This window comes from Gadus chalcogrammus, chromosome 23, assembly GCF_026213295.1.
Source record: "Gadus chalcogrammus isolate NIFS_2021 chromosome 23, NIFS_Gcha_1.0, whole genome shotgun sequence".
NCBI classification, from domain to species: domain Eukaryota; kingdom Metazoa; phylum Chordata; class Actinopteri; order Gadiformes; family Gadidae; genus Gadus; species Gadus chalcogrammus.
In genome coordinates, this window is record NC_079434.1 from 7,937,570 (window position 1) to 7,950,573 (window position 13,004).

The 13,004-nt window shown below is 43.2% G+C and overlaps 1 protein-coding gene across 1 annotated transcript; it reads right to left on the bottom strand.

Annotated features, from left to right (window-relative positions):
* Positions 1 to 385: 385 nt before the first annotated feature.
* LOC130376953 (B-cell receptor CD22-like) lies at positions 386 to 12,924 on the bottom strand. The gene is made up of 5 exons (XM_056583884.1): positions 12,591 to 12,924; positions 12,400 to 12,511; positions 12,261 to 12,321; positions 7,155 to 7,288; positions 386 to 820 (listed from the first exon to the last, which is right to left on the bottom strand). The coding sequence occupies exons 1-5, from the start codon at positions 12,850 to 12,852 to the stop codon at positions 778 to 780; spliced, it is 612 nt and encodes a 203-aa protein (XP_056439859.1). The 5' UTR covers positions 12,853 to 12,924; the 3' UTR covers positions 386 to 777.
* Positions 12,925 to 13,004: the final 80 nt, after the last annotated feature.

Sequence of the window (13,004 nt, forward strand, 5' to 3'; positions counted from 1 at the left end):
TGATCAAGTTGGTTGAGTATGAAAAATATAAATAAAAAGATGGGCTTATTTTTTTTCAGATTTTTTTTGTTTCAATACTCATTTGATCTATGGATCGTTATTTGCTTGATTATTAAAAATTGAATGAAAGATCCCCTCTCTTACTAAAAAGACTGCTTTTCACAGTGATGATGGGACCTGAGTAGAACGTATTGTATTGCTCTTAATCACAGTCACAGCCTTAAAGGGCTTCACAGGCCCACATTAAAGGATTCTAAATACTGGCTAAACCTATTGAAAACTCATATCTATGCGTCTACTTAATGAAGAAGTGTGTGTTATGACTAGACCAACCTCAGGAGAATGTGACAATAGATTGAGTCAACACATTAAAAGTAGTCTTTATTTAAAAACAGTTAAAAATATCAGAATGAGGCATGAATATTTTTTTTTTGTTAATGTAAGCATCACGTAAGGTCAAAGGTCCAATGAGATTGGACACTTTAATTTTCACGTTGATTGATTAATATATAAACAATTGATTAATATAGCGCAATAATGGTAATGACAATCACAGGATCACCATACTCAAATAAATACCATTAATAAAATGCAAAGATCCCATATTTATGATAGAGAAGTAGAAAACAGTAGAAAACAGCCTTAGGATGTTCAGCAAACAATCAGCCATCCTATTGTCCTGTTTCAACTGGATGAATCAGACACTATACTCAGTAACACTATTTAAATCCTGCTGCCGGTACTGGTTCACACTCTGGGGTGTTTATTTGACAGTGCTTACAACTCTGAGGTTCCTCCCATCTCCATCTGGTCCTGGTCCCTGAAAGAAAACAGAGGAGATATGAACTTCAGTCTCCCTGTAAAGCAGATCCATTAAGTTATAAAACATAGTTTATGTTGACCACAGAGTAAAGGACCATATCTGTTTGATCTGAATGGACACAGGGGACGGTAGATTACTGACGTCAGGGGTCAAAGTTGATCCCTCGACACAAACACAGGAGGGGGCGGAAGTTAGGACGCTGGTCTGACGCATGGTCTGACGTTGCTCGGGGCTTTCTGTGTTTTTTCACGCTTTTTATCTTTGTTTCTTTTCATAATAATAGGACTAGTATAGATTTAAGTTAGTGTTAAGGAAAGTAAGGGGTTTGAGGCCCATGGCTTCTGGGAGCGGGGGGGCTCAGGGGGGTAATTGGCAGACAGTGTGTGTGGCAAAGGGGGGGAATAAGAGAATGGCATCTAGTGAGAGACCTGAAATATCAGGAGATGGTGGAAGTAATGTGAGGAGACCTGGAGCAAATGAAGAGTTTGTGGTGCTGTTTAAAGTTAAGGGGGCTAATCAGGGAGATCCGGGCTTTAAAGCTATGAATCCATTGAAAATAACTAGCTCTTTAGAGAACCAGATAGGCAGGGATTTTCAAGCAAAAATATTATACAATGGAATGCTGAGAGTTTGCTGCAAAAACCAGAAACAATATGATGATGCCCGGGCAGTGGAAAAGTTGGTGGTTAAGGTGGAGAGTTTGGTCCCTAAAGGAACTCAGCAGGGAGTCAGGGGAGTTGTGTATGGAGGGGTTTGCTGGTTTATCGGAGAAGGAAATCTTAGAAAATGTTAAGGGCGGCCAGGTATCTGAGGTACTGCGTTTTAGGCGCAGGGAGGGAGCTGATGGGGATCCACCGGTCCTATTAACATTCACGGACAGGGTGCTGCCACAGAGAGTGTTTTTAGGAAGTATGGCATATCAGGTAAGGGAGTACATTAGACCACCGCTGCGCTGTTATAATTGCCAGCGATTTGGACATGTGGCTGGGTCTTGTCGGGGGAAAAGAAAGTGTGCAAAATGTGGTGGAGATCATGTGATTCAAAATTGTGAGGCAGAGGCTCCGAAGTGCCCTAATTGTGGTGGAGATCATGCAGCAGCGTTTCGTGGATGTATGCACTCAGTCCGGGCTGGGCAAGTGCAGGCTGTAAGGGAGAAAGACAAGGTGTCATATGCAGAGGCAGTTCAAAGAGTGGCTAGAGAACGCACCGATTCCACTGTTAGGGAAGGAGCAGTGTTTGGGGCAGCGAGATGTGCCAAAACTGTTGCCGGCGCTTCCTCCTGACATGTTGGTTTTTAATAAGGAGTCATTTTTGGCTTTTGTTTCTGATGTGTTGGTGGGAGCTCAAAAAGCAGCTAACAGGTCAGACATCATCTGGCTAGTGGTGGGGGCAGCCGAAAGGTTCCTCGGAACAAAGCAGCTGCCAGAAAAATTGCATCAATTCATGACAGAGACTCAGGGCATGGACACGTCTCAGTTGACGAGGCCCAACAGTTTGGAGGATGTAAGTGATGATGATGAGGTTCCTTAACGTTTGAATGTGGTTTATTCTTCAATGGAATGCCCGGAGTCTGATTGCGAATGGCCAGGAGTTAAAGAGATTTCTTAAGGAATTTAAAGAGGCTCCAGATTTGATTTGTATTCAAGAAACATGGCTAAAGCCCTGTCTTGATTTGGTAATTCCAGGATATGAGTGTTTGAGGTTGGATAGGTCGGATAGATCAGGTGGGGGTTGTGCAACTTTTGTAAGAACGGATTGCAATATAGGAAAGTTGATGTTTGTTCTTGTGGTGAGTGTTTGGCTGTGGAAGTTTGGAGCAGGCATGGCTCTATAACTGTACTTAATTATTATAACCCCTGTAAACCTTTGGTATTGTCGGATTTTGATGATATAATGGAGAAGGTAAGGTATCCTGTTATATGGGTTGGAGATTTGAATGCGCATAATCCTTTATGGGGCAGTGATCACAGGGATAGTAATGGTGTGATAATAGAAGATTTTTTTAGATAAGTACGGTCTGGTAGTGATAAATGATGGAAGGCCAACTAGGTATGATATTCTGAGAAACACATGTAGTCAACTAGATTTATCAATCGCTTCTTCAAATCTAGCTAGAACTGGTGAATGGGATGTAATGGACAAATATACTCTTGGAAGCAATCACTATCCAATTATTTGCAAGTTTGGTAGGGATTTGAGGAGAGAAGTGGAAGGGAGGGTTCCTAGGTATAATTTTTCTAAAGCCAAATGGGATAAGTTCCAGGAGAGTGCTCAAAGCTTAATTGGAGAGGTTGACAGTGAGGATTCTGTGGACAATTGGAATTCTGCCATTAGCTTCGTGCTACATGAGGCTGCTCGTTGTTCCATTCCTGTGAAGCAGGCACCTAGGCCCCGTATGCTGGTCCCATGGTGGAATAAAGAGTTTGACGAAGCTGTAAGGAATAGGAATGTAGCATATAGAAGATTAAAAAAATACCCAATAATGTTTAATGCAACAGAGTATAAAAGATTAAGGGCAGTGGCAAGAAGAGTTATTAAAGAGGCAAAGAGATGTAGTTGGAGGAAGTTTTGTGGTATGCTAGGTCCTGAGACTCCAGTAAGGCAGCTGTGGTCAGCTGTACGTAAAATGTCAGGGGTATATAAAAGCAGATCAATGCCTGTGTTACAGAAAGGAGTGAGTGTAGCAGTTTCCAATAAAGAAAAAGCAGACATGTTTGTTGAAAGTTTTCAAGCAGTGCACAGTTCAGGGAGCCTGGGAGTTGAGAGATGTAGGAAGAGGGCAGAGTTGATGACAGTTAATCAGTGGAAATTGGAGGGGAGTTTAGATAATGCTAATCCCATTAATCTGTTTTTTACTATTAAGGAGTTGAAAGAAGCAATTATGTCTGGGGCCAGGGACGTGCACAGGGGGGTTGCTCAGGTTGCTTGGGCAACTGCCCATATGCCCTCCTCGACTCAGGTTGCCCTTCCTTTTTTTTTTTTTTTTTATCATTTAATGGATGCAGAATTTCATGTAGGCCTAGATAAAAAAAATCGCCACTCAAAACATTTCATAAAGTAAGCGTAGCCTCATTCAATTCCGTTCGGGCACTGAGAGTGAAAGTCAGTAGGGGGAGGGCAAACTCTGCCACGCGGCAACAGCTTTTGAAAGCTGCTTTACGTAGCTGCAGCGCTGCAAGCGACCGGAACACCGGCACCTGTGAGACGACTGCCTAGATGTTGTCGGAAAAGGTGAATTTGAGATGTATAACAAACAAACAATCATCATCACGTTTTATGAAATGAATTACAATCTTCATAAATCCAGGCTCAGTTTGCCACGTAACGTTTAGCCGAAATAATCAGACAGACAGCTAGCTAGCTTGCAGACAAGCAGCCCGTCTGCACATTTTTTGGTAGGCAAACTAAGCTACATGTCTGCTTAAAGTTAGTTTCTAACATTTCGTTTTAACAAGAAGAATAAAAGATGGAAGTAATGCATCACATGAATTCTTTCATTCAAAATGGTTCATGCCTAAATCTTATCACTATTTTGGGTATTGTTTGTTATTGTTAAGTGAAGCCGAAATGCCCAGTGAAAAGAGGAGGATTCAGGAGAGAGAGAGACAACTAAAGGAGGCAGCAAAGAGGAGCACATCACTACAGGGTAGTGATGTGCTCCGAAATCAGTGTGGTCAAGAGCTGCTGTCTGACCTCCTCCTGCTGTCCATAGAGAAGGACATACCAATCGACAAAGAAGAGGTTCTGAAGGCTCTCTTTTGAAGCTTTGCATTTTTAATATGTCAATTTGGAGAAACTTATCAGTGACTTGATAGGATGTTGTTTAATTATGTTTGTGTTCATGTTATGTTCTTCTTCAAGTCATGTTTTTCTGCATTATCGTTAGTAGTAGTTATTTCAGTGTTTTACTTATTTGTATTCATACATTAATAAAGACCCTTTTATTCTCAGTCCTTCATATAGCCTGTCAGTTGTTGTTGTTTTTTTTTGGGGGGGGGGGGCTTTTTTCAGGTCAGAGCAACTGCCCCTCAAAATTCCTGTGCACGTCCCTGTCTGGGGCAAATACTACCCCAGGGAGAGATAGGTTGTCATACGAGTTATTTAAACATCTGGATGATATGGTACTCGAGGACATTTTGGCTTTGTTTAATACTGTGTGGGCAGGGGGTTGTTTGCCAAAGGAATGGAAACATGCGGTTGTGGTCCCTATCTTGAAGCCAGGCAAAGAGGCGTCCGACCCTAGTTCATACCGTCCTATAGCACTCACAGCATTGCTATGTAAAATTATGGAGAAAATTGTTACTAATAGATTAGTGTATTTTTTAGAGACCAAAGGACTCTTTGTTGATTTTCAGAATGGTTTCCGAAATGGGAGGTCCATGATGGGTTACAATTTTAGTTACAATTTTAGATCAGGACATTAAAAGGGCATTTAGCAATAAGGAAAGTGTAGTCGGTGTATTTCTGGATATTGAGAAGGCGTATGATTCCTTGTGGAAGGAGGGTTTAATGATTAAAATGTTTGATTTAGGAGTGAGGGGGAGGATGTTTAATTGGATTAAGGATTTTTTAATGAATAGAACTATACAAGTCATGGTGGGTGGCGTTAGTTCAAAGAGTGTAGAAATAGAAAATGGAACCCCACAGGGAAGTGTTATTGGTCCAGTTTTATTCAATATAATGATTAATGACATCTGGAAAAGAGGGCGAAATGTTGAGTTTATTTTATAGCAGATTCAAAGAGCATTGGTGTCAGTAGAGGAATGGGGGAACACATGGGGCTTCAAAATATCTGCCTCGAAGTCTAAATATATGGTATTTGGCTTTAAGAGGAAGGTGCCTAATATTGCATTGAATATGTATGGGTCTCCACTGGAGAAGGTAAAAGCTTTTACATTTTTGGGCGTTTGGTTTCAAGAGCGGATGACTTGGGCTGGCAGGGCTAGATGTGCTGCAGGCCAGGGCTTTGAGGCTTTGCTGTGGGGCCTTCAGAACTTCCCCAGTCCCTGCTCTGCTTATTGAAATGGGAGAAATGCCCTCATGGTTAAGGCGCATTAAGTTAGGGTTGCAGTACTAAGTGGGACACATCAAACTTTTCCAGCAAGGTGCCTGTTACAAGAGTCTGACAGAGCCAATAAGTATAAAACATTTTTTGTAAATATAAATCAGTGGGCTGTGCGGCTGGGTTTGGAACAGGTTAGTGTAGCGGAACATACAAGCTGGCTACCTATGCCATATTGGGTGCTGCCCGAGCTGAATATTGAAATGGTCTTTCTACAGGAAAAAGATAAGGAGCTGGTAACTCCAAAAATAGCAGAACATCTAAACTCAATCAGAGACAGTACTTTGATTATTTTTACAGATGGATCTAGAGACCCAGTTAGTGTGAGAGCTGGATTTGGGATGTATGTGGAGCAGCTTGGGGTGAAGATTGGCCGGCGCATCTATAATGGGAGCTCTGTTTTCACATCTGAGTTAATGGCAATCCTATGGGCTTCAAGGTGGATTGAAGAAACCAGACCTAGAGAGGTTATCATCTGTTCTGACTCTGCAGCTGCTCTGGAAGCCTTAAAAGGGGGGAAATCTAAGGCTCGACCTGATATTGTTACTGACATTCTTACTGTGTTTTTTAGAATTGGGTTTAGGTCTAACATATGCTTTTGCTGGGTTCCGGGACACGCTGGGGTTGGGGGGAATGAGCAGGTGGATCAGATTGCAAAACAAAGTTTGAGTAGAGAGGTAGATGTTCATATATCCTGGGGGAGAGTGGAACTGAGAGAAATAATTAAAGAAGGCTTAACGAAGGAATGGCAGAGAGGGTGGGAAAAAGAAAGCAGAGGTAGACACTATTTCTCTTTACAATCTCAAGTTAAAAAAAGATGTACCTGCACTTTTCAGTCCCGTAGGGACTCAGTTAAACTGTGTAGATTGAGGCTGGGTCACTGCAGGCTAAATCATTTTTTATTTATTGTAGGAAAACATGTTTCTGGTTTATGTGAATGTGGGAGTTCTGAGACAGTAAAACACGTTTTTCTGGAATGTAGAAAATATAGGACACAAAGACATGCACTATTTGGTAGACTGTTGGTCTTGGGACTTGGAGGTCAGGCTTTTTCAGTTTTTTCCCTGTTTGGGCACTGTGATAATCATAAACTGATCTCTAGGGCAGTTCTGCAGTTCCTGCATAGAACAGGACTATATGTAAAAATTTAGTTAGTCATCGGACCTGTGGAGGGCAGTAATACGCTGGACAGCGTCCAAACTGCCGGAAACTGAAGAAGAAGAAGAAGAAGAATGGACACAGGAGCCAGTCAATCAGTGAGGCACTTACTGGTTGTCTGAGGCAGAGGTGTGGATGATGGCACAGTGATGGCCATCCTGCTCTTCTATTGGTTCTCTCTGTGCTGCATGAGCCAAGCGATTGGTCAGAGCTGGGACGTTTTCATACACAGGAACAGGAAGTAGCTGATGGAGAGTGAAGACAGAAGAGAACATTAAGAAAAAAAACTTCACACTTCCTGAACACAGTCATGAAGGTCTTGTGTTTCTCGTTCATTAAGAATCATTTGGAGGTGCGTATTGGTCCCACCGTGCATCATAGCAAACATCCCTTTGTCAAGCCTTGACTCTTAAATCGGAAACAATGATAATGAATTCCACTGAAATCTATCAGAGGAAAAGCGCAGATGACCTGACCATGTTGCTAATGCACCATGGCAATGTGGCACAGCAAGCAACCAGGAGCTGTTCTATTAATAATATCATACATATGGTTTAGCTTCAGCTGGTTCACATGATGTGCCACTGGAAGAGACTGCCAAGTTTAAACTCCTGGGATCCTATGTGTTCTTGGAAAGGCATTAAGATGTATCTGATTACATTGTTTTGCATAAACTGCATTACATATTTTAGTTTCTGTGATAAACCAGTGTACCAGGCTTGGCCTGCACAATCATTATGGCACTGAATAAAGGCTATAAGCAATAGTTCTCTAACTCTTGATGAAATTATGTGATGCTACTTCTACCAGGATCTTACTCTTACAAGTTCCTTTAACTTGTTCTTCAGGCCAAACTAAATGGATTCTTTTGTACCATGATGTAGAGACAGCTGTAGAGGCCAGTTCCTTCTCTACTGTGTCCTGAATCTTACAGAATCCTTTCCCGTTACCAGTAAGGCTTCCGCGTAAAGAAGCAACTTGCACTCAACTCCCCTATCATAACATTGACATGAATCAAATACAAAACATGGCCAAGAATTTATCCCAGGGGGACCCCACAAGTAAACTATCTGGCCACTGATACAATCCCTCTGACCTGGCCCACCATCATCTAGGCGTCAAATATAATTTAAACCTCTCTGTTGATTTGTCCCTTTGCCAAACAAAATGGTGTTGTCTCCTGTATCAAAAGCTATGGTTAGATCTAACAGGACCATTCCAGTGTAATTTTCTCTGATGCTTTCCATCTTTATATCATAATAAAACAAGTTGAGTGGAACAAGCAGTACCGCGGGAAGTAGGGGTGCTGGGGGTGCTGCAGCACCCCCTGTCTGAGGCCCTGTCTTATCACAGAAAACGATCATTTCTAAAAACTCCGGCCAAAGTGGAGATTTCTGAAAACGCCGGTTATGCTTAACGTCATGTGAGCGCCCGCTGTACCGAATTGGTCCGAATATAAACACAAACCCCATTGTAAGACGACCTATATTTGGAAAAAAGATTTGAAAACCAGATCTTGTTTTTATAAATAAATAAATTGTATTCATTGAAATAATATACGAAAATAAAAAGGCATAGAATAAAACACTGCATTGCCATTAAACAGTAGTGCCAATCGGCCGTATTGATGTGTACACCAAAGACTATTCCTGACACTCCTCTGCCCCGCTGTGTTCGCTCTGGCTGTGGTCGCTCCGCACTGTTTCGGCACTTGGCAAAGCGAGTCATCCTCGCTGCTGTCCAAGGCATTTTGAGACGCAGCATTTATTTAATGCTCATATGACCTAGTGCTGAAAAAAAGTTTGATGAAAAAGTGTGAGGGGAGCGGTGGTGCGCTAAACTTGTTCTGTGAGCAGCTGGATGTGAACCATGGTGTGAACTAGGGATGAGTCGGTCGCGACCGATTCGTTACAACGAACGAATCCCGAACGTGAACGACAAGAACTGGTTCCCCGAAACAAGAAGAACTGGTTCTTTGATTCTTTTTTTTTAAACATAAACCAAAAATATGGTCACGTAAATAAAATATACAAACGAACAGAGCTTCGTCTCCCCGCGACTTATATTGATGAGAACAAGTGTCTGTGTAATGTGTCTTCTTGAACCAGACTGTAGACAGATAGTCTGTGCTTCCTGTGCTGACTTGCTGTCCTGGCCAAAACTCCAAAAGATAGAGGGACCATTATTTCCAGAGCTATAAGCCAAATCTGAGACAAAGGCAAAGCCCCAGTAGAGAAGCGTTGAAGTGATGAGATGAAATACGATCAGTGTTTAAACTGACGTTAATCTATTTTATCTTTGTTTAAATAGATCATCTCGAAGATAATTTGCTTGAACACTTTTCTTAATCTTTCGGGCTCACTAAAATGTTCATTAACTGCATTTTTTTAAAAGCACGCTTGGTTTTAGCTTGCCTGATTTCTAAGGTTATTTACTAATCGTTAATCTTGCACGTTTTTAAATGTCTAAAATATCATTAGTAATCCATGTAGCTGTCTTCTGTTTTTAATCATTTTATATCGAGGGAGTAAATGTATCAAGAACTAACCAAAGTATATTTGAAGATAGCCCATGCTATATCTATATCGTCACAATTTAGTTCACCTGACCAATCCTGCTCCCTTTATGTGCGAATAAAACACACTTTTGTGGAACGCTACAGAAAACACATGATGCACAGATAGGATTTGACGTACGAAAGAAAATAGCTTAGCTTGTGATCTCTAAAGCCACTGTTTAAAACGCCTGACAATTACCCGATACAATCATAAAATCTATAAATTATGCTCTATTCCATTGGTTCTCAAACTGTGTTACGCAGTAGTAATAATAATAATAATAATAATACATTTAATTTAGAGGCGCCTTTCAAAACACCCAAGGTCACCTTACAGAGCATATAGTCATCATACATTTTTTAAAAAACAAGACATTGTGGAAAAAATAAATAAATAAATAAATAAATAAACATAAGCAATAAGAAATAAATAAAACAAAAACAAGACAAAACAAAACAAAAAAACAAACAAAACAGTGATCAGTTAGACGTTGTGTGCGAGTTTGAACAGGTGAGTTTTGAGTTGTGACTTGAAGGTTGTAATGGTGTCTGACTGTTTTATGTGTGGGGGGAGGGAGTTCCAGAGCCTGGGTGCTGAACAGCTGAATGACCGGGCACCCATTGAAGTGAGTCGTGATGTGGGGATACATAGTAGTCCAGCAGAGGTTGAGCGGAGGGAGCGGGAGGGAGTGTATTCTTGGAGGAGGTCGCAGAGATAACTGGGGGCTAGGTTGTGGAGAGCTTTGTAGGTGAGGAGTAGGGTTTTGTATTGGATGCGGTAGTGTACTGGGAGCCAGTGAAGTTGAATGAGGACAGGGGTGATGTGGTCAGATGATTTGGTGCGGGTGATGATCCGGGCGGCTGAGTTCTGAATGATCTGCAGTCTGTTGATGAGTTTGGTGGGGTGTCCGGTGAGGAGGGCGTTGCAGTAGTCTATGCGTGATGTGACAAATGAGTGAACTAGGATTTCAGTGCTGGATTGGGTCAGTGATGGGCGGAGTCTGGCGATGTTGCGGAGGTGGAAGAATGCAGTCCGGGTGATGTTGTGAATATGGGGTGCGAATGAGAGGGTGTTGTCCAGGATGACGCCGAGGCTCTTGACTTTGGAGGAGAAGGGTACTGGGAATCCATCGATAATTATGAGTGGAGCTGGGGTGTGTTGTGATTTAGTGAGGGTGGATTTGGATCCGATGAGCAGGGCCTCGGTCTTGTTTCCATTGAGTTTCAGGAAGTTCCTGCTCAACCAGCTCCGGATCTCTTCAAGGCACGTGATGAGGGAAGTGGGGGGGATGGCAGCGGTGGGTTTGGTGGAGATGTAGACCTGTGTGTCGTCAGCGTAGCAGTGAAAATGAACCCCATGGTGACGGAGGAGTGTGCCCAGCGGGAGGAGGTAAGTGGTGAAGAGGAGTGGACCCAAGACTGACCCCTGGGGGACACCCAGTGAGACACCTGAACACCCAGACTTGTGGTTGCTTAGTTGAACAAATTGTTGACGGCCGGTGAGGTAGGATGTAAACCAGGAGAGTGCAGCACCAGTGATCCCAATACCAGCTAGGCGGTCCAGGAGCAGAGGGTGGGAGATGGTGTCGAATGCTGCGCTGAGGTCGAGGAGGATGAGAATGGTGAGTAATCCAGAGTCGGCTGCAAGGAGGAGGTCGTTGGTGATTTTGACTAGGGCTGTTTCAGTGCTGTGTTTTGGACGGAAGCCAGATTGGAACGGTTCGTGGAGATTGTTAGTGTCGAGGTGGGACTGTAGTTGTGCGGCAACCACCCTTTCAAGTGTTTTGGAGATGAAAGGGAGATTGGAGATGGGCCGGTAATGGTTAAGGTCAGTTGGGTCAGCACCAGGTTTTTTCAGGATGGGAGTGATGGCAGCCAGCTTGAGAGTGGGGGGTACAGTACCAGTAGTGAGGGAGGAGTTAATTATGTTGGTGATCATGGGGGAGATGGACGGAAGACATGCTTTGACAAGGGAGGTGGGAAGAGGATCGAGCTGACAGGTGGTGGTTTTGGCTTTGCGGATGAGTTCTGAAACGGTCTGTTCTGTTACTAGGGTGAAGTCAGAGAGGGAGCTGATGAGAGGTTGGCCAGAGGTTATCATCCAGGGTGGGTCATCAGAGGGGGTGCGAGATGAGGCCAGTTGTTGGTGAATGGTGTTGATTTTAGAGCTGAAGAAGTCAAGGAACGCAGTGCATTGGGTGGTGGAAATGTCTGGAGGGAGAGATTTAGGAGGCTGAAGTAAGTGGCTGACTGTTGAGAAGAGGACTCTGCTGTTGCCTGTACCAGTGTTGATGAGGTTGGAGTAGTATGAGGTTTTGGCAGTAGTGAGGGCATTCTTGTAGTGATGGAGGTGGTCCGAATACATTTGGCGGTGTACAGTGAGTTGAGTCTTTTTGTAGAGTCGCTCCAGTCGACGACCAGTGGCTTTGAGCTGGCGCAGATGAGGAGTGAACCAGGGAGCAGTGTGGGTGAATGAGACTGAACGGGTTTTCAGGGGGGCCAGGGTGGTGAGGGAGGAGGAGAGGCAGTTATTGTAGTGAGTCACCAGGTCAGTCAGGGAGGAAGCTGGGGGAGGGTTGGGGTAGGAGCTGATCATGGTGGAGAGGTCTAGTAGTAGTAGTACAGGATGGGTTAGTAATAAAAGGCCTCCTGTGTCTCACCTCCTCTATGGTATCTGGCCTTCCTCCCTGTCCACATGCTTTCCTGGAGGCCCACTTTCTTCTGGAGAAGAGAACAGAGAGGTGAAGAAGCAACAGCAGAAGTGAAGGAATGGAAAACAAGAAAGAGAGAATATCTCACCTCATCCAGAGGAAGACAAGGAGGAGTACGGTGGCCAGTAAGACAACAATGCCTCTCACAGCTACAGTTGTTGTCCTTGATGATGATGTCGATTTCAAACACTGAATACAAACTACAACATAAATAGGCTAATGTTTAACTGTGTGCCTGTGTTGAAGGTGTGTGTGTGTGTTTTTGAAATGACCAATTACCTTTAATTAACAGAAAGGTGGAATTATGAAATCCGATTGCATTATGGGCTTGGCAGTAATAGTTTCCTCCAAGCTCAGATGTGATATTAGTGATGGTGTAGTTCTGTCCTGATGCTTTCACTGAGTCTTCATGTTCCCTGAACCAGGTGTAGTTAGCTGCTGGGTTGGCATCACTGCTGCAGCTCAGAGTCACTGAACTGCCCTCCTCTATTTCACCAGAGGGACTCACGGTCACTGAGGGGGTATTTGGAGCGTCTGTCATGAACACAAAATAACAGTATCCATCCTTAAGTTATGAAATCGTGTTGAGCAACAACTGCAATGCCAGTATAATAAGGGAGTCATAGTTGTTTACAGGCAAGCAGTAATACATGAATACCAGCTCTACATTTAAAGACAAGATATACCAAGTTT

Coding starts and splice junctions, on each gene's coding strand:
- LOC130376953 (XM_056583884.1), bottom strand. CDS start 12,852: ATGACAGACGCTCCAAATACCCCCTCAGTGACCGTGAGTCCCTCTGGT. Junction 12,512..12,590: donor CACCTTTCTGTTAATTAAAG/GTAATTGGTCAT, acceptor TTTATGTTGTAG/TTTGTATTCAGTGTTTGAAA. Junction 821..7,154: donor ACCTCTGCCTCAGACAACCA/GTAAGTGCCTCA, acceptor GTTTTCTTTCAG/GGACCAGGACCAGATGGAGA.